Below are 22063 nucleotides of genomic sequence, written 5' to 3'. Positions count from 1 at the left end.
CATTCCAACCATTTTTAAGTGTACAGTTCAGTGGCATTATGTACATTGTTTGCAACCATTATCACCATACCTCTCCAGAACTTTTTCATCATCCCAAACCGAAATTCTGTACCCATTAAACACTAACTCCCTTTCCTATTTCTCCCTCTCCCAACCCCTAGAAACTTGTATTCTACTTTCTGTCGCTGAATTTGACTCCAGTAGGTACCTCATATAAGCGAAATCACACTACTTGACTTTTGGCGTCTGACTTTTTTTTTGTTTTAAGTTTATTTATTTAAGTAATAATACTTAATACCCCACTCATGGCGCGGGTCTCAGGACCCCGAGATCAAGAGTTGTATGCTCTTCCGAATGAGCCAGCCAGGCGCCTGTCTGGCTTATTTCATAATGTTTTAAGGTCTATCCATGTTGTAGTATATATATCAGAATTTCATTCCTCTTTATGGCTGATATTCTATTGTATGGAATTTAATTATCCATCCATTATTCTATGAATCTGCTTCGTTTCCATCTTTGGCTTTCGTGAGCAATCCTTCTACAAACAGTGGCATACAAATATCCATCTGAATCCTTGTTTTCAATTCGTTTCTGTACATAGTTGGAAGGGGAATTTCTAGGTCATATGGTAATTCTTTCTTTCTTTTTTTTAAGAATTCTTTTTTAATCCCAAAGGGTTTTCTGTTGGACACCTTAATTCAGAGGAGATAGGCTGGAAAAGGCTATTTTCATAGAAATGTTCACAGTTCACGAAGTTTGAAGTAACTTTCGCTCCCAGGGCCTGTTTTTCCCTTGACAAATGGAAAGCTGTCAGAAACCTATATTCAGACTTCTTTCATCCCTGAACTATATTCTCCAAAATACTTTTGGTTTTTGCTACTCATTAAGATGTAAATAGTCTCTAAGAAAATTACATTTCCCCCAACATTTTATTTATTTTTTTATTTTTTATTTAAAAAAAATTTTTTTTTTAACATTTATTTTATTTTTGAGACAGAGAGAGACAGAGCATGAACGGGGGAGGGTCAGAGAGAGAGGGAGACACAGAATCTGAGACAGGCTCCAGGCTCTGAGCAGTCAGCACAGAGCCCGACGCGGGGCTCAAACTCACATACCGAGAGATCGTGACCTGAGCCGAAGTCGGACGCTTAACCAACTGAGCCACCCAGGCGCCTCTCCCCCAACATTTTATTATAAAATATTTCAAACATGAGGGGCACTTAGCTGGTTCGGTCTGTGGAACATGTGACTCTTAATCTGGGGGTTGTAAATTCCAGCCCCAGGTTGGGTGTAGAGATTACTTATTTTGGGGAAAGAGAGAAAGTGTGTGTGTGCACTGGCACAAGCAGGGGGAGGGACAGAGAGAGAGGAGAGAGAATCCCAAGCAGGCTCTGTGCTGAAGCCAACTTGATCTCACAGTTTGGTTCCATGAGATCATGACCTGAACCGAAATCAAGAGTCAGAGGCTTAACTGACTGAACCACCTAGGTGGCCCTAGGGTGACTTAAAATCTAGAGATTATTTAAAATCTTAAAAAAAAAATTCAAACATGAAACGTTCAAAGAAAGTATTCCTCAGTGATCATTCATATAATCATCATCTAGGTGAGAAAATGACATCTTTAAAAGACCTATTTGATGCTGATGTGTAGCTTTTTTTTCCCCCCACAGCCATAACTGCCAGGGTAGGAAAAATTATCAAGAAAAAAAAAAAGACTAGTAACTTGATTAATTTTATATTATTTTACTTTGATCCAATCAAGGACGTAGTCATGAATTCCTGGTATGGTGACACTGTGTGTTTTACCAGCTGTCTTGGATGACTTCATCCTCCACGGATGACTTTCCAGCACTAAGAAAAATTGAAAAGTCAGCTAACTTCTCCCAGGAACATGAGATTCTGGGGGGCCTAAAAGCACAATAGTTCTGTATTAGTCAGTCTCTCAATTAACGATGTTTATTCTACTTGGCGAACTGAAAAAAACAACATGAGTTTGAAATTTTTCTTAATAAACTTGGGGTGGGGGGAGAAAATGTCAGTGTTTTGGCATTTTAATAGGTTTTGATCCAATACCCATATGTGCAGGAAATATTCCTGATTGCAATTTTTTTGACTTAGTAAAAATTTCCAGTCTACATTTTGGTCCTTTCCTTCAGCCAATGTGGTCAGGTTAACTAAGGCACAAAAAACCTGTCATGTCAGGTGATTCTCCCAGCAGTGTGACCTATCTGAGTTGTTGTGTAGGTATTGCTCCCAAACTCCTAAACGGGGTGACTTTACAGATATTTACCTCCACACATTCAATGAGAGGATCAGGAGACAAACTCTGACTCCAGCTTCCACAATACACTTCTGGGCTTCAGTTTATCTTAAAACAGGGGAAGTAGCTCCTTAGGTGGTCTTCAAGGTTCCAGTAAGCTGCCCTTTGATTGATGTTCTAAAACACAAATTGATTGATGTCTTATTTAGGTGATGCTACAGAACAGTGGTTCTCATTATTACAAACATTAGAAACAACTGGGAAGTTTGTAAACCGTCTTGATGCCCAGGCATCTCCCCAGACCAATTAAATCAGAATCTCTGGGAGTGAGACCTGGGCACTGTGTTGGTTAATGTAATAAAACCACAAAAGAGAATAAAGAAAATTGGAGAAGCCAAGTGAGTAAACACATTATTCCTTGTATATTATCTGTGGCTTTAGTTTTTCATATAAACTGCAAAAACATGAATTTTTCAGATATTAATGTATTTCTTCACACCCCACTACAAGGTGGGAAATTGATTTCCTCACAGTGAGTGCAAAGGATCATAATCACTGAAGTTCAGTATGAGTCTAATCTAGATACATTATTAAAGCTTCTATCTTAACAATGAATTCGTAACTTAGTACTGTTTAGATATACTATTTTGCACTGAGCACACTCGTCTTCAAACTCTAACAACTTCTCTCAAAGGGACACTAACATGTTGGCTTAGGAGACAGCGGGCACATTTCGCTCCTGTGAATGTTCAACACCTCTGACCAGGAAAGGCAGATGGGGGCGCTACTACACAATCTGGATCCCTCATCTGTGACACCCAGAGGATTGTGGGACTTGTAGTTTTCCTGGCATCATTTCTGCCTCCTGGACTGCATTTCCCAAAATGCAAAAGGAGCCAGCTCGTCGCGTCGTCAGACGTAAAGTGTTCTTTAAGGTGTGGAAGGTAAGTGTTCTGTGGGGGTTGCAGGTTTCTAGACGTTGTGAATTTGTTGTGAGGGATTCTATATAAACTTTTTGCCCTTTAGTAGTACCTGGCGGAGAGCAGCTGTTCCAGTATAGCGGGTTTTCAGCGATTTTCCCGAGCCCTTTGGTCTCAGGAATCCAGACTGTATTTGTTCAGCGGTTCAAGCGTTGCTGTGGATTTCTAGAGAAATCGGGGTCCTGAAACTAGATCTGGAAAGCCAGGCATAAAATAATGTTTACATATGGGGTGCGTGTCACTAGAGAATTTCTGCATTATGTTAAATAACACGTCAAAGCTTTGTTAGAATGTCGTGTTTGCAATTGAGGGTAAACTAAAAGAATATGGGGAAAGTAGAATAAAAGATGTGCATGTGCTTAGTTACAGTAATAAAGCCAAAAGCCATAAAAATCAAAAGTCAGAAAAGTCTGAGCAGCAACTGCATCAACACTTGGCATACTGGAATTCAAATATGCTTCTTAGCTTATGAAGAAATATTTCTGATTTATAAAATAGGAAGTAGGTTTATGGAACACACGGTTTCCCAAGGGATGGTAGTAACTAAAATTGTAAGTGTATTCCTCTGAGGAAGACGTCTTTAGATGTAGACATAGATGGAATAACAATTCCCTATTAAAAGATTTAAAAGAGGGGCGCCTGGGTGGCTCAGTCGGTTGAGCGACGACTTTGGCTCAGGTCATGATCTCACGGTTTGTGAGTTCCAGCCCCGCGTCGAGCTCTGTGCTGACAGCTCAGAGCCTGGATGCTGCTTCTGATTCTGTGTCTCCCTCTCTCTCTGCCCTTCCCCCACGCATGCTCTGTCTCTCTCTGTCTCAGAAATAAATAAACATAAAAAAAAAAAGATTTAAAAGATATCGGGAGTAAGCTATTATTCTTTTGAAGTTTATAAGAAGTTTATTTCTGACCAGCCAGGTTTTATTGGGACAGACAGAATAGGTCTTATGTTATGCTAGAGTCCTGCTTTACCAATTTTTATTTTACACTCCCTTTTTAAAATCCACATTTTTTTAGAGTCCCTTCCACCATTTTTTAAATAAACCAAAATGTACAGTTTTTCTTGAATGCAAAAAGTCTTGGAAGATTCACCAACCATTTTAAGTTAATTTCCATCTGATGGCCAAGCATAGTAGACCTCTGGTTGTAGGTTCTTAAGAGGTCAAGAAGACAAGATTGGCTTGGGTTGTTATGCAATAGTCCAGTGTGGCGACAAGATTTTATTTTGTGGAAGGTATTAGAAATTCTTGACCAAAACAAATTTTTAAAAAGATATAAAAAGGGAGCCTTGTTGTTTCAGGTTGGACTTCATGGGACTCAGGGGAGGTGGGCCGGAATCAGTTTTTCCTGGTGAAGGCCAATTGTTAGACATTTAGGAACTTGCTAGCCAGTTGTTAAACCATTGGTAGCCTGAAACTGGCCATGATGGGATTATTTTCTCATATCTTTGTGGGGATAGTGGGGAGAAGGTAGTACACCCCTGGCAAGGGTCAGTTTACTCTATAAGCCTGGAGCCCCAATGTTCAGTACATTCTTGAGTTCTCACATCCTGAGCTAGCTCACACCCTCCCAAATTCTACAAAAGATTGATTTGGATTACAAAGTAAGGTTATAAATACACTCTAGGTGTGTATGGGGGGGGGGGGGGGGGGAGGAGGCTGCACCTTTCCAGGGAAAGATATTCTTGTTTATTTGGGGGGCCCATCCTTTAAGATACTGAAGTCACTGATTAATTCATTATTTGTAGGTTGTTCAGATAAGCATGCAATCTGCCACTGGAAGTAGTATGGTCTGGATGGAGAGTCTTCTTAGATTATGCAAAAACCTGTACTCCTCTCTGATACATTTTCTAAAACCTAGATTTTGTCTTCAAGAGGACAGTATTATGTGCAATGCCAACAAATTCCTACTCCCCAGTCATTTCTCAATATCATGCTGTTGGCTCTCATCACCCATCCCATAAATATTTCAGTGTACAACTTTGCTGATTATCATATACCTTTTGGGTTGTCAGCTTATAGGTATAAATTGGATGAGTTTTGAAATCTCATCAGTAACCTCCCAAATCCCATTTAGGGTGGACTATTTGGGGTAAATGACAGTGCTAACCCAAGCTTTTCTTTATTTGCAATTCCTTCCTTACAGTTAGTCCATATATTTTTAGGCTAAGTTTAGTTCTTGTTTATCTCTGTATTGTTGATAATCATGTACCCTTGCTTTTATTTTTGTTTAGATCCAGGGCAACATGAGGGAGGCATACTTTTAAGTTACCTATCCTAGTTCACTTTGTACATTTAATTTCAAATATGTTTTATTCAAATACTATATGACTGCTGATAGGGTCCAGATATTAGAGTTTTATCTACCTTTAAGGTGAAACATTCCACATTTTAGCTTCTCTTCAAAGTACTCCATTCTTTTTTTCCCCTCACTTTTCAGATCATATCTCTTACACCTTTAAAGTATTCAAAAGATATAAGCATTGTTACTTTATCTCATAGCTTTTGGCATTTCTGCACTACCACTATCCTAGGCACACTAGGACATCTATTTTTGAGAGAGAGAGAGAGCACAAGCAGGGGAGGGGCAGAAAGAGAGAGGGAGACACAGAATCCGAAGCAGGCTCCAGGCTCCGAGCTGTTAGCACAGAGCCCGACATGGGGCTTGAACTCATGATCCATGAGAGCATGACCTGAGCCCAAGTCAGACGCTTAACCAACTGAGCCACCCAGGCACTTCTGTTGTTTCTTTTTTAAAGTTTATTTATTTATTCGGAGAGAGAGAGAGGGAGAGAGAGCAAGTGGGGAAGGGGCAGAGAGAGACGGGGAGAGAGAGAATCACAAGCAGGCTCAGCACCACCAATGCAGATCCTGAGTCAGGGCTTGAACTCACGAACCGTGAGATTGTGACCTGAGCCAAAGTTGGACACTTAACCGACTGAGCCACTCAGGTGCCCTATATAAAATTTTTTTTATTGTGGAGATAGAATAATATAACGAACCCCATTCACAGACATATCACCCAGCTTCAAAAATAAACAACTCGTGGCTAATCTTGTTTCATTTATACAGTATATTTCTATCTACTCTGCCCCCTCTATATTATTTTGAAATAAATCCTCCCAGACATATCATCTCACCCAAATATTTCAGTCTGTAACTTCTATAGGATGAAGACTTTTAAAAAAATCACAATACCATTTGTCATACATAAAACACTTCTTTAAATATGTATTTTTTAAATTTCCTAAAGCAATCTCTAAGACCACCATGGTGCTTGAACTCACAACCTTGATATCAAGAGTTGCATGCTCTACTGACTGAGCCAACCAGAAGCCCCCATACGTAAAAAACAATAATTTCTTTTTTTTATTAAAAAAAATTTTTTTTAATGTTTATTTCTGAGACAGAGACAGAGCACGAGTGGGGGAGGGGCAGAGAGAGAGAGGGAGACACAGAATCCGAAGCAGGCTCCAGGCTGCGAGCTGTCAGCACAGAACCTGACGCGGGGCTCGAACTCACAAACCATGAGATCATGACCTGAGCTGAAGTCGGTCACTCAACCGACTGAGCCACCCAGGCGCCCCCAAAACAATAATTTCTTAATATCAAACATACAGTTAATGTTCAATTTTCCAATTATTAGTGTTGTAAAGTTCCAGATAAGGCCCACAGATTACATTTGGTTAGTATGTCTTTAAAGCTCTTTAATCTATCATTCCCCCTTCAGATCTACTTCTATCTCTTGCAGTTTATTTGTTGAAGAAGCTGATTTTTCTGTCCTGTAGAGTTTCCCATGGCCTGAACTTCATGGATGGACCGATGATATCATCTAACATTGCTTTGGCCTCTGTATTTCCTATAAATTGTTAAACTCTAGAGACTTGATCACTGTCGAGTTCAATTTTTTTTTTCTCCCAAGACCACATCTTGAGGAGTGGTGTGGTCTTCCATGAAGAGTCTAGTCTGGTATTCTCTCTTTTCCTAATGTTGACATTGGAGGAAGTTGTTGATGTTTGATGCCTATATGCTGCCTTTGCTTTTCGGCTATAAATGAGATAATCACCTCACGCCTGACAGAATGGCTAAAATCAAAGACAAATAAGTAGTGTGGGTGAGGATGTGGAGAAAAAGGAACCCTTGTGCACTATTTGTGGGGATGCAAGCTAGTGCAGCCACTGTGGAAAACAGTACAGAGTTTCCTCACAAAATTAAAAATATAATTACTCCATGATCCAGTAATTCTACTACTGGATATTTACCCAAGGAAAACAAAAACACTAATTTGGAAAGATATATGCACCTCTATGTTTATTAAAGCATTATTTATAATAGCCAAGATATGGAAGCAACCCAAGTGTCCATCTATAGATTAATGGATAAAGATGTCAGCACACACACACACTCATGCACACACACACTCACTCCACACACGAGTATTACTCAGCCTTAAGAAGGATATCTTGGGGCACCTGGGTGGCTCAGTTGGCTAAGCATCTGACTTCGGCTCAGGTCATGATCTCACAGTTGGTGAGTTCGAGCTCCGCGTCGGACTCTCTGCTGACAGCTCAGAGCCTGGAGCCTGCTTCAGATTCTGTCTCCCTTTCTCTCTGCTCATCTCCTGCTCATGCTCTGTCTCTATCAAAAGTAAATAAACATTAAAAAAATTATTAAAAAAAGAAGGATATCTTGCTATTTGCAACAACATGGATGGATGTAGAGGATATAATGCTAAGTGAAATAAATCGGACAAATACCACATGATTTCACTCGTGGAATTTAAGGAAAAAAAACACAAATGAACAAAGAAAAAAGAGATAAGCAAAAAACCAGACTCTATTAAAAACATTTTTAGTTTATTTTGAGAGAGAGCGCATGTGAGTGCATGAGTGAGTCGGGGAAGGAGCAGAGAGAGTGAAAGGGAGAGAGAGAGAATCCCAAGCAGGCTCCTCACTGCTAGTGCAGAGCCCAACAAGGGGCTTGAACCCACAAACCGTGAGACCATGACCTGATTGAAATCAAGAGTTGGACACTTAACCCACTGAGCCACCCAGGTGCCCCGAAACCCGTTTTTTTTTAAAAAAATGTCTGTTTATTTTTGACAGAGAGAGAATGTGAACATGTGTTGGGGAGGGACAGAGAGAGAGCAACAGAGGATCCCAAGCAGATTCTGCATGGAGAGTCCAATGCAGGGCTAGAACTCATGAACTGCAAGATCATGACCTGAGCTGAAGGCAGACACTTAACTGACTGAAGCCACCCGGGCACCCCAAAAACAGACTCTTAAATATAGAGAACAAACTGGTGGTTGCCATAGGCGAAGTGGGTGAGGGGATGGGTGAAATAGGTGAAGGGGATTAAGCATGTACTTCTAGTAATGAGCAATGACTACTTTATAGAATTGTTGAATCATTATATTGTACACCTGCAACTAATATAATACTATATGTTAATTATCCTTGAATTTTAAAAAAGCCTAAGGGAAAGACTAAAAAAAATAATAAATAAAGTTCTGATGCATCTTCTAGTCCCTGGCAACTACTAATTTACTTTCTGTCTCTATATATTTGTGGATTTTAGAAATTTTATATAAGTGGAATCATATAGTATTTGTCCTTTTGTGACTGACTTCTTACACTTAGCATAATGTTTTTGATGTTTATCCATATTATAGCATATATCAGAACTTTATGCTTATAGGTAAATTTCCTTATATGGATAGACCCCATTTTGTTTATCCATTCATCAGTTGATGGCTGCCTTACTTTTGTTTTTGTTTTGGGGGTCTTTTTTTTTTTTAATTTAAATTTTAGTTAACATGAAGTGCGATATTGGTTTCAGGAGAATTCAGTGATTCATCAGTTACATACAACACGCAGTGCTCATCACCAGTGTCCTCCTTAATACCCATTACCCATCTAGCCCATTTCCCACCCACCTCCCTCCATCAATCCATAGTTTGTTTTCTATCATTAAGTGTCTCTTGTGGTTTGTTGGGGTGCCTGGGTAGCTCAGTCGGTTAAGCGTCTGACTTCAGCTCAGGTCATGATCTGGTAGTTCTTGAGTTCAAGCCCCGAGTCAGGCTTTGTGCTGACAGTTCAGAGCCTTAAGCCCATTTCAGATTCTGTGTCTCCCTCTCTCTCTCTCTCTGCCTCTCTCCCACTCATGCTGTCTCTCTCTCCTGCAAAAATAAATATTAAAAAAAATTTTTTTAGGGGCACCTGGGTGGCTCAGTCGGTTAAGCATCCAGTTTCGACTCAGGTCATGATCTTGTGGTCTGTGAGTTCAAGCCCCGCGTCGGGCTCTGTGCTGACAGCTCAGAGCCTGGAGCCTGTTTCAGATTCTGTGTCTCCCTCTCTCTCTGACCCTCCCCCATTCATGCTCTGTCTCTCTCTGTCTCAAAAATAAATAAACTTAAAAAATTTTTTTTTTTAATTTTTAATGTTTATTTATTTTTGAGACAGAGAGAGAAAGAGAGAGAGACAGTGTGGGAGTGGGGGAGGATCAGAGAGAGAGAAAGAGAGACAACAGAATCCAAAGCAGACTCCAGGCTCTGAGCTGTCAGCACAGAGCCCGATGCAGGGCTTGAACTTACAAGACTTGGTATCATGACCTGAGCCGAAGTCAGAGACCCAACTGACTGAGCCACCCAGGCACCCCTAAAAAAAAAATTTTTTTTTAAGAGTCTCTTGTGGTTTGTTTCCCTCTCTTCTTTTTTTCCTCCCCCTTCCTTTAGGTTCATATGTTTTATTTCTTAAATTCCACAAATAAGTGAAATCATATGGTATTTTTTTCTGATTGACTTATTGTGCGTAGCATAATACATTCTAGCTTCATCCACGTCATTGCAGATGGCAAGATTTCATTCTTTTTTAAAGTTTATTTATTTATTTGAGAGAGAGGGGGACATGCACAAGCATGGGAGGGAGGGAGAGAGAGAAGGAGACAGAGAATCCCAAGCAGGCTCTGCGCCAGCAGAGCTCAATCTCACAAACTGTGAGATCATGACCTGAGCTGAAATCAAGAGTCAGACACCTAACTACTGAGCCACCCAGGTGCCCCAAGATTTAATTCTTTTTGATGACTGAGTAATATTCCATTATGTATACATACCACATCTTTATCCATTCATCAGTTGATGGACATTTGGGCTCTCTCCATAGTTTGGCTACTGTTGATAATGCTGCTATAAACACTGGGGTGCACGTACCCCTTAAAATCTGTCTTTTTGTATCCTCTGGGTGAATACCTAATAGTGCAATTGCTGGATCATAGGGTAGTTCTGTTTTTAGTTTCAGCTACCTTAGTTTTATTTATATAGATATCATATACTATAAATATTATATCTATATATTTATATGTATTTTATATATTATATTATATATAAAACATTTTTTTTAATATTTATTTTTGAGAGCAAGAGAGAGAGAGAGAGTGCAGGCAGGGGAGGGGCAGAGAGAGAGGGAGACACAGAATCCAAAGCAGACTCCAGGCTCCATGCTGTCGGCACACAGCCTGACGCGGGGCTCGAACCCACAAACTATGAGATCATGACCTGAGCCAAAGTAGGACACTTAACTGACTGAGCCCCCCAGGTGCCCCTACATATATAATATATATATATAATATATATATTATATATATATATATATTATATATATATTTTTTTTAATGTTTATTTTCGAGAGAGAGAGAATGCAAGCAGGGGAGGGGTGGGGTGGGGGACAGAGGATCTGAAGTGGGCTCCGCACTGACAGCAGTGAGTCCATGTGGGGTTCGAACTCATTAACTGCAAGATTGTGACCTGAGCCGAAGTCAGACGCTCAACAGACTGAGCCACCCAGGTGCCCTTTGGCGGCCTTAGTTTTTAAAATTTGTTTTCTCCCATCAGGTTTCTTTCTCTTTAGAACAAAGATGAATTGTAGGTGGACTCTCAGGGCAGCGAAAGGCCGCTGGATGGTGAACATCAGCCAGCAGTGCTCACATGGATCCATTGGGTTATTTGTGCCACCGAGTCCACCTCTAGACCCTGAGAAGATCAGAGAGTTACAGCGCTTCATCACCCTGTCCAAGAGACTCCTAGTGATGACTGGGGCAGGAATCTCCACTGAGTCGGGGATCCCAGACTACAGGTCAGAAAAGGTGGGACTCTATGCCCGCACTGACCGGAAACCCATCCAGCATGGGGATTTTCTACGGAGTGCTCCAGTCCGCCAGCGGTACTGGGCAAGAAACTTTGTCGGCTGGCCTCGGTTCTCCTCCCTGCAGCCTAACCCTGCACATTGGGCCTTGAGCAACTGGGAGAGACTTGGAAAGCTGTACTGGTTGGTGACCCAAAATGTGGATGCCTTGCACACTAAAGCAGGGAGTCAGCGCCTGACAGAACTCCATGGATGCATGCACAGGTGCAGGAAGGTCTAAATAGTGTGAATGCAGAAATGTGAGCTCCATGAGAGCAAGGACCTTGGCTGTCTTGACCACTTTGTCCTCATTAGATCTTGAGAAAAGGATTTGGGAGCAAGTTGTTTATTTTGGAGTTGATCCCAGCAAACTCATTGAGGGAGTGGGGAAATGAAACAGGGTAGGCAAGAAAAGTCAAGAAAAGGGCATGTTAATGAATGGGTTGCTGCTTTGGGGAGCTGGAACTCAATCCTTTGAGGGGCCCTCTGTCTGGAGCATACTTCAGAATTGTCTCACTGAAAGTTGAGGAAGCTTGGGCATTTATCTACCATGTCCCATCCTTTAACGGTTGAGGGTCTTTCTATGGGAATTAACTCCCTAACACTGACTCTGCAACTCCTTGGCCAGTAAACCCCCTAAGCAAGAGAGATGCGAGAAGTTGCTTATAAGAGAACTGTGTACAAGTGGCTGTAGGGTGTCTTGAGGGGACTATGAGCAAAGCACCAACAGCATAGTCTATAAGCTGGTGGATCTCTGATGCCTGGACACATAGAACACAGTACAGCCTGGCAAATAGAACCCAGTAAATATTGATGGAATGAACACATGTAGCCCTGGAAATAACCTGAAGCTAACTGGAGACCATTTCCTTATTATTAAGCCCCAGAGATCCTCCTGCCAATCATAAAATATTTATCGGGTGCCACAACGTGTGGTGTGCTATTGGTGGTGTGGAAGGGTCAAAACCAAAGAGCATAAAACATGCTCTACTTTATATGTGAGAACTTTGTAATCTCCTGGGGGTGGGGGGGATCCAAAAATAACATGTTTAACAACAGACAATTCCATATGTGATTGTTAAATTATGTGGTCTGTGATAGACATGCTTTAGAGGTTCAGAGAAACAGATTTAGTAAAGCTTCGAGTAATCGGTCAAGCTTTTATGGGAAAGGTGGGGCTTGAGTCTGGCTCAGGTCTGACTGAACAAAAGAGGGGAGAGGGCTTTCTAAATGAAGAGGATTTGTAGAGCCCAGAGGAGTCTGGCCTGGCCTCTGTGGAGACTACTGTGAAATCAGATTGTCTGGAAAGGCTAGACCCAAATCATGGGTGCATCTGAAAATAGTACAGTGCAATTTGGGTCTTTTGTGAGAGACCAAAAGGGACTATTAGTGGTTTCTGAGCAAGAAAGCAATGTGATAAAAATAGCATTTGAGGAAAGCCACACAGGATTAGAGAGTGTGGCTCAGGGAGGTCAGCCTGAAGGACCCAGATCAAGGTGGTATCAGGGGAATTTGAGAGCTAATGATGGCCCTGGCCCCATTAAACTTTTCTTTTCCTGATGAAAGTTCCAAATCTTCCCAATAAGAAAGTAGTATAATGAACTCCCATGTACCATCACTCAGATACAAAAATTATATCATGTCTACTTTACCTCCCCGCCCCCCCCCCCCCCCCCCCCCCGGCTGGTCTCTTAAAATAACTGCTATTTATTGAGTGGCTCCTGTCTATAGGCAGGAGCCTATAGACTCCTAGGTGGAGTCTAGGTGGTGGCCATAGCACAGTGGTCAAAGGATTCAAAGTTCTTGCCCTCACACGAACTCATGATTAAGGAAGTGAGGAGAGAAGCGAGTCACTGGGTTAGGACACCGAGGGGAAGAGTGTTTTAGAGGGACGGTGGTGATGGACAGCAACAATCACCCTGGAGGAGGAGAGGGAGGGAGGAAAAGCACGGTCTGGGCACTAAGGAAGTCATTCGGTAAAGCATTTGCAGTTGCACTAAGGATAAAAATGAGCCAACAGGTTAAGCAGGCCGTGTAAGTAAGGAAAGCAGAGGTACACTGCTTGTTCTAGAGTTGGCAGTAGGAGGAAGGTAAGGAATGGTGGTAGTTAACATGAGAAGGTATTCCTACCTTGGGGGAAAGACTGGGTGCTAGAAACAGTGAACAGTGTTGGAGGAGCTACAACTGGTTGGGGATGAGATGTTTTTGGCAGCTTCATGCCTTCTCGGGACCAGTTGTTCAGTCAGCCTCTTCTTTGGTTTCAGGGTCCTTTGCTTGAACTGTGGTGAACAGATTCCCCGGGGGGTGTTACAAGAGCGTTTTGAAGCTCTGAACCCCACCTGGAGTGCCGAGGCCCATGGCCTGGCTCCTGACGGCGACGTCTTTCTCACAGAGGAGCAGGTACGGAGCTTTCGGGTCCCGTCCTGCCGATGTGGAGGCCCCCTGAAACCAGATGTCGTTTTCTTCGGGGACACAGTGAACCCTGACAAGGTTGACTTTGTGCACAGGCGTGTAAAAGAAGCTGACTCCCTCTTGGTAGTGGGATCATCCTTACAGGTATCTGACTTGGTCAGGGTGGGAATGGCCCCTTTTGCGGGCTGGAGAGCCCTGGAGAGGCTCCCTGTTAGGTTTACCTCTAACTACATTGAGAGTTCTTACCTGTGTCTTTTCCTTGTAAGGTTTACTCTGGTTACAGGTTCATCCTCACTGCCCGAGAGAAGAAGCTCCCAATTGCAATACTTAACATTGGGCCCACACGGTCAGATGACTTGGCGTGTCTGAAACTGGATTCTCGCTGCGGAGAACTGCTGCCTCTAATAGACCCCTGCTGACCACAGTCTGATGCTCCTGAGTCAGAAACTGGAACTTTCACTTGAATCCTGCTATTAAAGGTAAATGCTTTCCTAGATACTGATTCCAGTTCCCATTCAACAAAGAGCACTGACAAAATAGGCAGCTTGGGGCGCCTGGGTGGCTCAGTCGGTTGAGCGTCCGACTTTGGCTCAGGTCATGATCTCGCAATCTGTGGGTTCAAGCCTCGCATCGGGCTCTGGGCTGACAGCTCAGAGCCTGGAGCCTGCTTCGGATTCTGTGTCTCCTTCTCTCTCTGCCCCTCTCCCACTTGTGCTCTGTCTCCCTCTGTCTCTCAAAAATAAATAAATGTAAAAAAATAAAAATAAAAATAAATAGGCGTCTTAATGTATGGCCACTAGTAATTAAAACTAATTCTTTAATGTGCATTAAGCTACAGTGTTTGAAAGATATTTCTTTTCCAGCTCTATGCACACAGCCATTTAGAAGGTTTCAAAATCCACCACTGCTTTTTTTCCTGTTTTTAAATAACAGCTTTTCACACTTTCAAAGTATACAATTAAGCTTTTAGTACACTCACAAAGTTATACATGACTCACAGCTGTCTTAATTCCAGAATATTTTCATCATCCCAGGAAGAAACCTTGTACCCATCAGCAGTCACTCCACCCTCCCCAACCCCTCCACTTCTCCCTACCCTGGCAATAGCTAGTCTGTTTCTGCTTATGCTAGACATTTCACAGAAGATGTGGCCTCTTGTGTCTGGCTTCTCCACTTGGCGTAATAGTTTCAAGGTTCGTCCATATTGTAGCATGTATTGGTACTTTTATATCTATTTTAATCTATGGATACAACCACTTAAAAAAATAAAAAGCTTTGGGGCACCTGGATGGCACAGTCGGTTGAACAGCTGACTCTTGACTTTGGCTCAGGTCATATCCCAGGGTCATAGCATCGAGCCTCAGGTCGGGCTCTGCGCTGAGCTTGCTTGGGATTCTTTCTCTCTCTGCCCCTCTCCCTCGCTCACACTCTCTCTCTAAAAAAAATAAATAAGTAAAATAAAAAGCTTTATTGAGATAGTTCACAAACCACACAGTTTATTCATGTAATATGTACAATTCAGTAGTTTTTAGCATATTCTAAGGGAAGTACAACCACTTTTTAAAAAAGCGACCTTAATTTTTAGTTTTAGGTTCACAGCAAAACTGAGCAGTAAATACAAAGGGTTCCAATATGCCCCTTGTCCCTATACACTCACACAGTATTAACATTTGATTCACCTACTGAAGGACAACTTGGTTGTTTTCAAGTTTTGGGCAATTATGAATAAAGTCGCTGTAAATACTAAGGAGCAAGACTGCTGGATCATATGATAAAAGTTTGTGTAGTTTTGTATGCAATTGCCAAACTGCCTTCCAAAGTGGCTGTCCCATTTTGCATTCCCGCCAACGAATGAGAGTTCCTGTACAACCACCTATTAAAAATCATTTTGGGGGCGCTTGGGTGGCTCAGTCGGTTGAGCACCTGACTCTTGGTTTCAGCTCAGGTCATGATCTCACAGTTTGTGCGTTTGAACCCCACGTCAGGCTCTTTGCTGACACCATGGACCCTGCTTGGGATTTACTGTCTCCCTCTCTCTCTGCCTCTCTCTCTCTCAAAGTAAATAAATAAACTTAAAAAAAAATTTTTTTTCATTGAAGTATACTATACAGAGTAGTGCATGTGTTATAAGTGGACAGTTTGACGAAGACATGAAGCATCTAGATCAAGGAACAGAATATTACTAGCACCAAGGAAGTCCCCTTAGTACAGACACTTAATTTTTTTTTCTTTAATGTTTATTTTTGAGAGTGTGTGAGTGGGAGAGGGGCAGAGAGAGAGAGGGAGACAAGGAATCCAAAATAGGCTCCAGGCTCCGAACTGTCAGCACAAAGCCCAACACAGGGCTCGAACCCACGAGCCATGAGATCATGATCTGAGCCAAAGTTGGATGCTCAACCAACTGAGCCACCCAGGAGCCCCTAGACACTTTTTTAAAATTTTTTTTTAATTTTTTAAATTTATACCCAAGTTAGCATATAGTGGAACAATGATTTCAGGAGTAGATTCCTTAATGCCCCTTAGCTGTTTAGCCCATCCCCCCTCCCACAACCCCTCCAGTAACCCTGTTTGTTCTCCGTATTTAAGAGTCTCTTGTGTTTTGTCCCCCTCCCTGTTTTTATATTATTTTTCGCTTCCCTTCCCTTGTGTTCATCTGTTCTTTGTCTTAAAGTCCTCATATGAGCAAAGTCATATGGTATCTGCCTAGACACTTTTTAATATACTTTTTAGCTAGCTTATTACTAGAATAATATATATTATAGAATGTTTAGGTGATAACAGATAAGTAAAAAGAATATAATGCAAATTACCTATTATTCCACCACCTAGATAACCAAAGTTTAACATTCTGGTATAACTAAGTCTGTTTTTATGAAAGTCAAATCAAGCTGTGCATGTTTTCACTTAACAAGATATAGTGGCCCTCTTTACATACCCTAAATGCTGTGGTTTCTTGAATGGTAGGCTGATGTTCACAAATCATTTTCCCCCACCCACTCTCGGCTTATTCGGCATTAACTTGTTTCATTTCTTTCCAGATCCTTGAGGATTCCTCCCTCCTTCCTCCAACTAACTGCTCACTGAGTGCAGCCTGTAGAGGGCAGCAAACCAGCATCTTTCTCCCAGCCTGCCTATGAACTGGGCAAGTTTCAGTCAGGCTGATGAAATTTGCCCCTGAAGAAAGACTTTTTCAAAGCAGCAGCTTCTATTGATAGGTAAACTGTTTTCGATTCCTTTTTATCTCACCAGGCAGAAGAAACGGCCTAGGGAAATACTTAGGCCAGAATGGTCTCTGGAGCACTAAGCAGGAATCTCACTAATGTGGGGCTTGAGGGGAGAAGAAAAGGACTTAATTTAGAATTCCAAATGGTTAAATGTCTTTAACTGAAACATTCTGGTATATTTTTCTAAAAGATGAGCAATGGTATGAATGAATTTTTTATTAACTAAGGAATAAAGAAATCATTTGCACACCAGGTATGTGGGCTGTATGTTTATATTCTTTTTTTATTTTTTAAAATATTTTTTTAACATTTTTATTTATTTTTGAGAGACAGAGTAAGAATGAGCACGAGCAGGGGAGGGGCAGAGAGAGAGAGGGAGACACAGAATCCAAAGCAGGTTCCAAGCTCTGAGCTGTCAGCACAGAGCCCGATGCGGGGCTTGAATCCATGAACTGTGAGATCATGACCTGAGCCAAAGTCTGACACAACCAACTGAGCCACTCAGGCGCCCCTATACTCTTTTTTTTAATCAGCTAAAAGAGAATGAGGCTTTATGACATGGTTCTTTAAAGATTTCTGCTGGATTTCAGCTGCCAGATGAGACACTTGCCTCAAACCTGATGTGTAGAGAGGAAACTGAATTCCCAAGTGGGCTCTTAAGCTGATTTGTTTCTGCTGAGCAAGGCAGTAAGCCTTGTTTGATTATTGTGTTAGCCCGAAAGAATCATTGTACCAGGCTAAAGCTTTCAGCACAATCTCATCAAAAGTGAAGCGGATGAAAGAATCACAGCCTATTCTGGATAGTCTTTTGTCTAAAATTAGGGCAAGCAATACATGGTCATCCTGCACCTACCTAGGAAGTAAATTATAGTTACCTGGGATAATCCAAGAGCTTGAAACCAACAGAGTTCTTTTCATGTGCACAACCCTGTTTTCCCACAGTCATTAATTCTGAAGAGGTGTAAGGTTGTTGTAAATCTCATTCCAGCTTTTTTGCAGATGAAGATCCTAAGGTGCTCGGGATCAGATGTGCTCAGTTACCAAGTCAGCACCAATAATTGTATTCAAATCTGGGTCTTTTGAATCTCAAGCCATTCTCACCACAATTTTGTCAATGGTTAATAACAGCAGTAAGGTACTAAGGCTACAAAGATACAACCTCTTGGCTTCAAGTGGCTCACAGAGAATGTGCTGTTCCCCCATTCTTATTCTCTACCAGAAAATGGCCAGATTCATGCACGGAATGGCAGAATGAGAGCAAATTAAGTCCATCCCTCCTCATTTTTATTTTGGAGGAACCTAAGGCCATACAGCATATTTTCAGAGCCAGGACTAGAATCCGAGACTTTCCTCCCAGTTCTTTTCTTCTTAAACAACAGCTTCTTATCTATCTGAAGATTATGGTTAGAAGTCAGCCTGAAGTAGAAGCCAGCAGTACAACCGGCCAAGGAGACCAGGAATGGTTAAAGTCCAGTAGTAAGGTTGCTAGGGAGGAAGGCAGGCTCTTTCCATCACCTAATGCTAACACAATTCATGAAACCAAGTCTTCAGGACCTTAGGAATGTTCATTTTGTTCATAGTTCTTCCTGAGCTGGAATTCTTCCCCAAAAATTTGTCCCAAGAGGAACTTGGCATTTCCTGAAGCTGATGCTTCTCATGTCTCTTCACTTTCCATCTTTTGCTTTTTACCAGCATGGCAGTCCTAATCCACCATAAGTGTCCTCTGTTGGAATAACAAACCAACTGGTGGGTGCTATCAGTTTGTCACCACCCTGGTTATAGGCTTCTGACCACATAAGCCCAGCTTTGGGCATGACTTTCCTCAAATGCTTCCATGGCTCTGCTATCAGTTTTAGGAAATAGAAGTCACAAAGGCAAACAAGTACATTACACTTGAAGCCTCCTTCCCAGGAACTCATATTTCTTTTATACTGTCGTAAATTGAGTGTCTCTCACTGTTATGCCCAGAATTCGTGATCCCCAAAGACCACCAGAGAGCCAAGTCCGATGCAAAAGCAAAGAGCCTTTATTCGAGCTAGCTAGAGCTCAATCCCCTACCTGCACCGACGCAGCGGTGAGATGCCAGAGAGAGAGCGCGAGTTTCAAAAGCACAAAGGTTTTATAGGGATCTAAGGGCAGTTGGTGGGGTGATGGTCGTGTCCTTAGCCGATTGGCTGGGGAAGGTTCAGAGTCCTGATGCGCAGGTTGCCGGGCGTGGTTTGAACGGGAAGTTTGAACGGGTGAGCGGGAAGTTACTCAAGGGGAGGAGGTGTGGTCTAAGGTTTGAGCGGGAATTTCTTTCTGCGGTTTTCCCCCAGAAAGGGGGCCATGTGGGGGACATAGTCACTCAAGATGGAGGACACAGAACAAAATGGAGTCGGCCGGCCTAGGTCCGCTCTTTCATTCCCCCCTTGTCATGTAGCTTACGGACCCAATCATGGGACCGGCTGCATTTCTATTTTGTCCTCTTCAGTTATTAGGGCTTGTACTGAGCACGGAGGACCATTAGTTGGACAGCCCCCACGTGGTCCCTGACAAACTGGACCAGCCTGTTGATGATAGAGGGTCCGAGGGTTACTAGTAGGAGCAGGATGGCGAGGGGTCCGGCAAGGGCCGAGATGAGGGTAGTTAACTAGGGAGACCAGTTGAACAAAGACTCGTACCAGGACTGAGATTGTTCTCTCTCTAACTTTCGTTTTTGCAGCCCTTCCCTTGTGAGGGCCATAGATTCTTTTACGACCCCCAAGTGATCAACACAGAAGCAACATTCTTCCCCTAGGGCTGCACATAGTCCTCCTTGCTGCATGAATAATAAGTCTAACCCCCTTCTGTTTTGGAGTACTACTTCTGATAAGGAAGTAAGGGATTTCTGTAAATGAGAAATTGATTTCTCAATTCTTTCTATGTCTAAGTCAATGGCTGCCCTTAGGGTTCTGTAGTTTTTGTCCTGGATGACGAGTGAGGATATCCCAGTCCCAAGAGCGCAGCCAGAGTTAGGGTTGTAATGGGCTCTCTTTTACTTCGGGAGTTAGTAGAGCCTAACCTGTTAAATATTTCTTCCCCCGAATGGTACACCAGCTTGGGGATCAACTGCACGAGTACGCAGAAGCCTTCCTTCGAGGAGTTAAGGACTTGGGAGTGGACGCAGGGAGCAAGGCCGCTGGAACAGGCCCATCATGCATTTTTGGGGGGAAGTAGATACACTGTCTCCCTGGGGACTGTTAGGGTTTCACTACAGAGATGTGACTGCCCAGGGGGCACGTGGCCTTTGCAAGTGCCCTGCCCTGTTACTGCCTGGAGGGTTAGTCTTGCAGTAGCCTGCTGCCATCTGCAGGAGCTAGAGTTGGAGGCTGTTGTATAATTGCCTTTAATGGCAATACCTTCGTAATATGGGAGCCGGACATCTAGACAGAGCCAACAGGACTTGGTCAGGTCGGGCCTAGAAGTGTTTAGTACCTGGTATGCTCTGACAACCGTGCTCCACAGGGGGTCTGTATCAGATAGTAAGTTGTGACCCGGGGCAGGAGATGCGGATGACACTCCAGTAGGGACAGGGGATGTGGAGGGCCGTGTGGCCGGGGCCTGGGTGTTTCTGGGCGTGGCCATCCGGGCGGGGGCAGGTCAGGTAACTAGTTGGGTCCTACCGCCGTGGGGGACTGCTGGGCAAGGGGAGTTGCTTGCATTCGGAGGGTAAATAACGTTCCCTTGTCCTTGGCTCCCAGCCTAACCCAGTCGTATATCCTGAGTCCCCAGGTTTTTCCACTCTCCCATCCTGTTGTTTTTTTACCTTGGCTTGTAAAGGATATAACTATGGGATTACCGCGCCCCCAGGCATATGGCGGTCGGGGGCCACTGGGCCGCTTTACCACGATGAGATCTCCGGTGCGTGGTGGGGTCCACCAGATGTGCCCTGTTGAGACACATGACCAGGAGGCGCAAAAGTAGTCAGCCGCGTCCCCACATGTGCTCGAGCGAGAGTGGCTGGGGCAGACATAGAAATAAAGGTTCTGTGCATGGAATCCGGGGGCATATGGTGACAAGGGGAGCAGAGTTTGGAGGTCTATGCAAAGTTCTGGGAACCAAGTGTCCCTGGAGTGGCTCTGGGAAGTCTGATTAAGTATTGTCCCCGAGCTGGTGTCTATGATCTGCCAGGTGATGTTTTGGGGGACGTGGGGACTCTCAACAGCATGAGCAGTGACAAGCAGAGCTAACAGAGTTACCAATATTAGGTGGGTCGAATGCGCTGTAGCTTGAACTTGAGCAGGTTGTGTTGGTCTCGATTGACAGCCCATTGCGTGACAAAGTCCTTCCGGATTGAGCAGGGGTCCGCTGGCCAAACGTGGGTGTGATGGACCCAGGTTGCAATGCCGTCTACTTTGAGAGCAGTGGGGGTTGTCAGCACCACGATGTAGGGTCCCTCCCAGCACGGCTCGAGGGTCTCTTGGCGGTGCCTCTTGACGTAGACCCAGTCTCCCGGCCTGTACTGATGAGGTGTCGGGGTTGGGCCGGCCTTGTAGATGGCATGGAGGCGCAGCCAAATGTCCTCGTGCGCCCTCTGGAACCCTCTCAAGGAAAGAAAAAGTTCTTGATCTTTAAACTCAGCAAGAAGTTCAGCTCGAAGGTTGGGAATAATAGGGGGTGGCCTGCCACACATGATCTCGTAGGGAGTAAAACCCAGGGTGTAAGGAGTGTTCCTAACCCGGTAAAGGGCATTCGGTAGGAGAGTCACCCAGTCCCTGCCAGTCTCCATGGTTAATTTGGTAAGGGTCTCTTTTAGGGTTCTATTCATTCTTTCTACCTGTCCTGAGCTCTGGGGCCTATAAGCACAATGTAATTTCCAGTTTGCCCCCACAGCCTTGGCTACTGCCTGCATTACCTGCGAGATAAAAGCTGGTCCACTGTCTGATCCTACCATGGCAGGAAAACCATACCTGGGTAAGATGTCTTCTAGTAGCTTCTTAGCTACCATCTGAGCTGTTTCATGCTTGGTTGGGTATGCCTCCACCCAGCC

General features: G+C 43.3%; 1 protein-coding gene and 1 long non-coding RNA gene across 3 annotated transcripts in view; one reads left to right on the top strand and one right to left on the bottom strand.

The window, feature by feature from the left end:
• Positions 1-1752: 1752 nt before the first annotated feature.
• Positions 1753-22063, bottom strand: part of LOC125914103 (uncharacterized) — a 29841-nt gene continuing 9530 nt past the window's right edge. Inside the window, exons 3-6 of one of the 2 annotated variants that reach the window (XR_007455198.1) lie at positions 15113-15263; positions 3293-3434; positions 2291-2437; positions 1753-1908 (exon numbers count right to left, since the gene is read on the bottom strand). This is a non-coding gene — a long non-coding RNA (uncharacterized LOC125914103). Of the gene's footprint in view, positions 1909-2290; positions 2438-3292; positions 3435-15112; positions 15264-20343; positions 21618-22063 lie in introns of those variants that run through there. The other variant, XR_007455197.1, reaches the window with a different exon arrangement.
• On the top strand, positions 3013-17304 carry SIRT4 (sirtuin 4). The gene is made up of 5 exons (XM_049619247.1): positions 3013-3204; positions 11128-11641; positions 13681-13972; positions 14095-14307; positions 16867-17304. Exons 2-4 carry the CDS (start codon positions 11151-11153, stop codon positions 14245-14247), a joined length of 936 nt encoding a protein of 311 aa, XP_049475204.1. The 5' UTR covers positions 3013-3204; positions 11128-11150; the 3' UTR covers positions 14248-14307; positions 16867-17304.

Source organism: Panthera uncia (genome assembly GCF_023721935.1).
Source record: "Panthera uncia isolate 11264 chromosome D3 unlocalized genomic scaffold, Puncia_PCG_1.0 HiC_scaffold_8, whole genome shotgun sequence".
In the NCBI taxonomy this organism is placed as follows: Eukaryota; Metazoa; Chordata; class Mammalia; order Carnivora; family Felidae; genus Panthera; species Panthera uncia.
The sequence above is the reverse complement of the archived record's forward strand: the minus strand, read 5'-3'. Positions and strand labels throughout refer to the sequence as shown.

Excerpts from the sequence above, each read along its gene's own strand:
- SIRT4 (XM_049619247.1), top strand. The coding sequence starts at position 11,151 with ATGAATTGTAGGTGGACTCTCAGGGCAGCGAAAGGCCGCTGGATGGTG. Across the intron at positions 11,642-13,680 it reads CTCCATGGATGCATGCACAG|GGTCCTTTGCTTGAACTGTG; the intron begins GTGCAGGAAGGT and ends CTTTGGTTTCAG. Across the intron at positions 13,973-14,094 it reads TAGTGGGATCATCCTTACAG|GTTTACTCTGGTTACAGGTT; the intron begins GTATCTGACTTG and ends TTTCCTTGTAAG.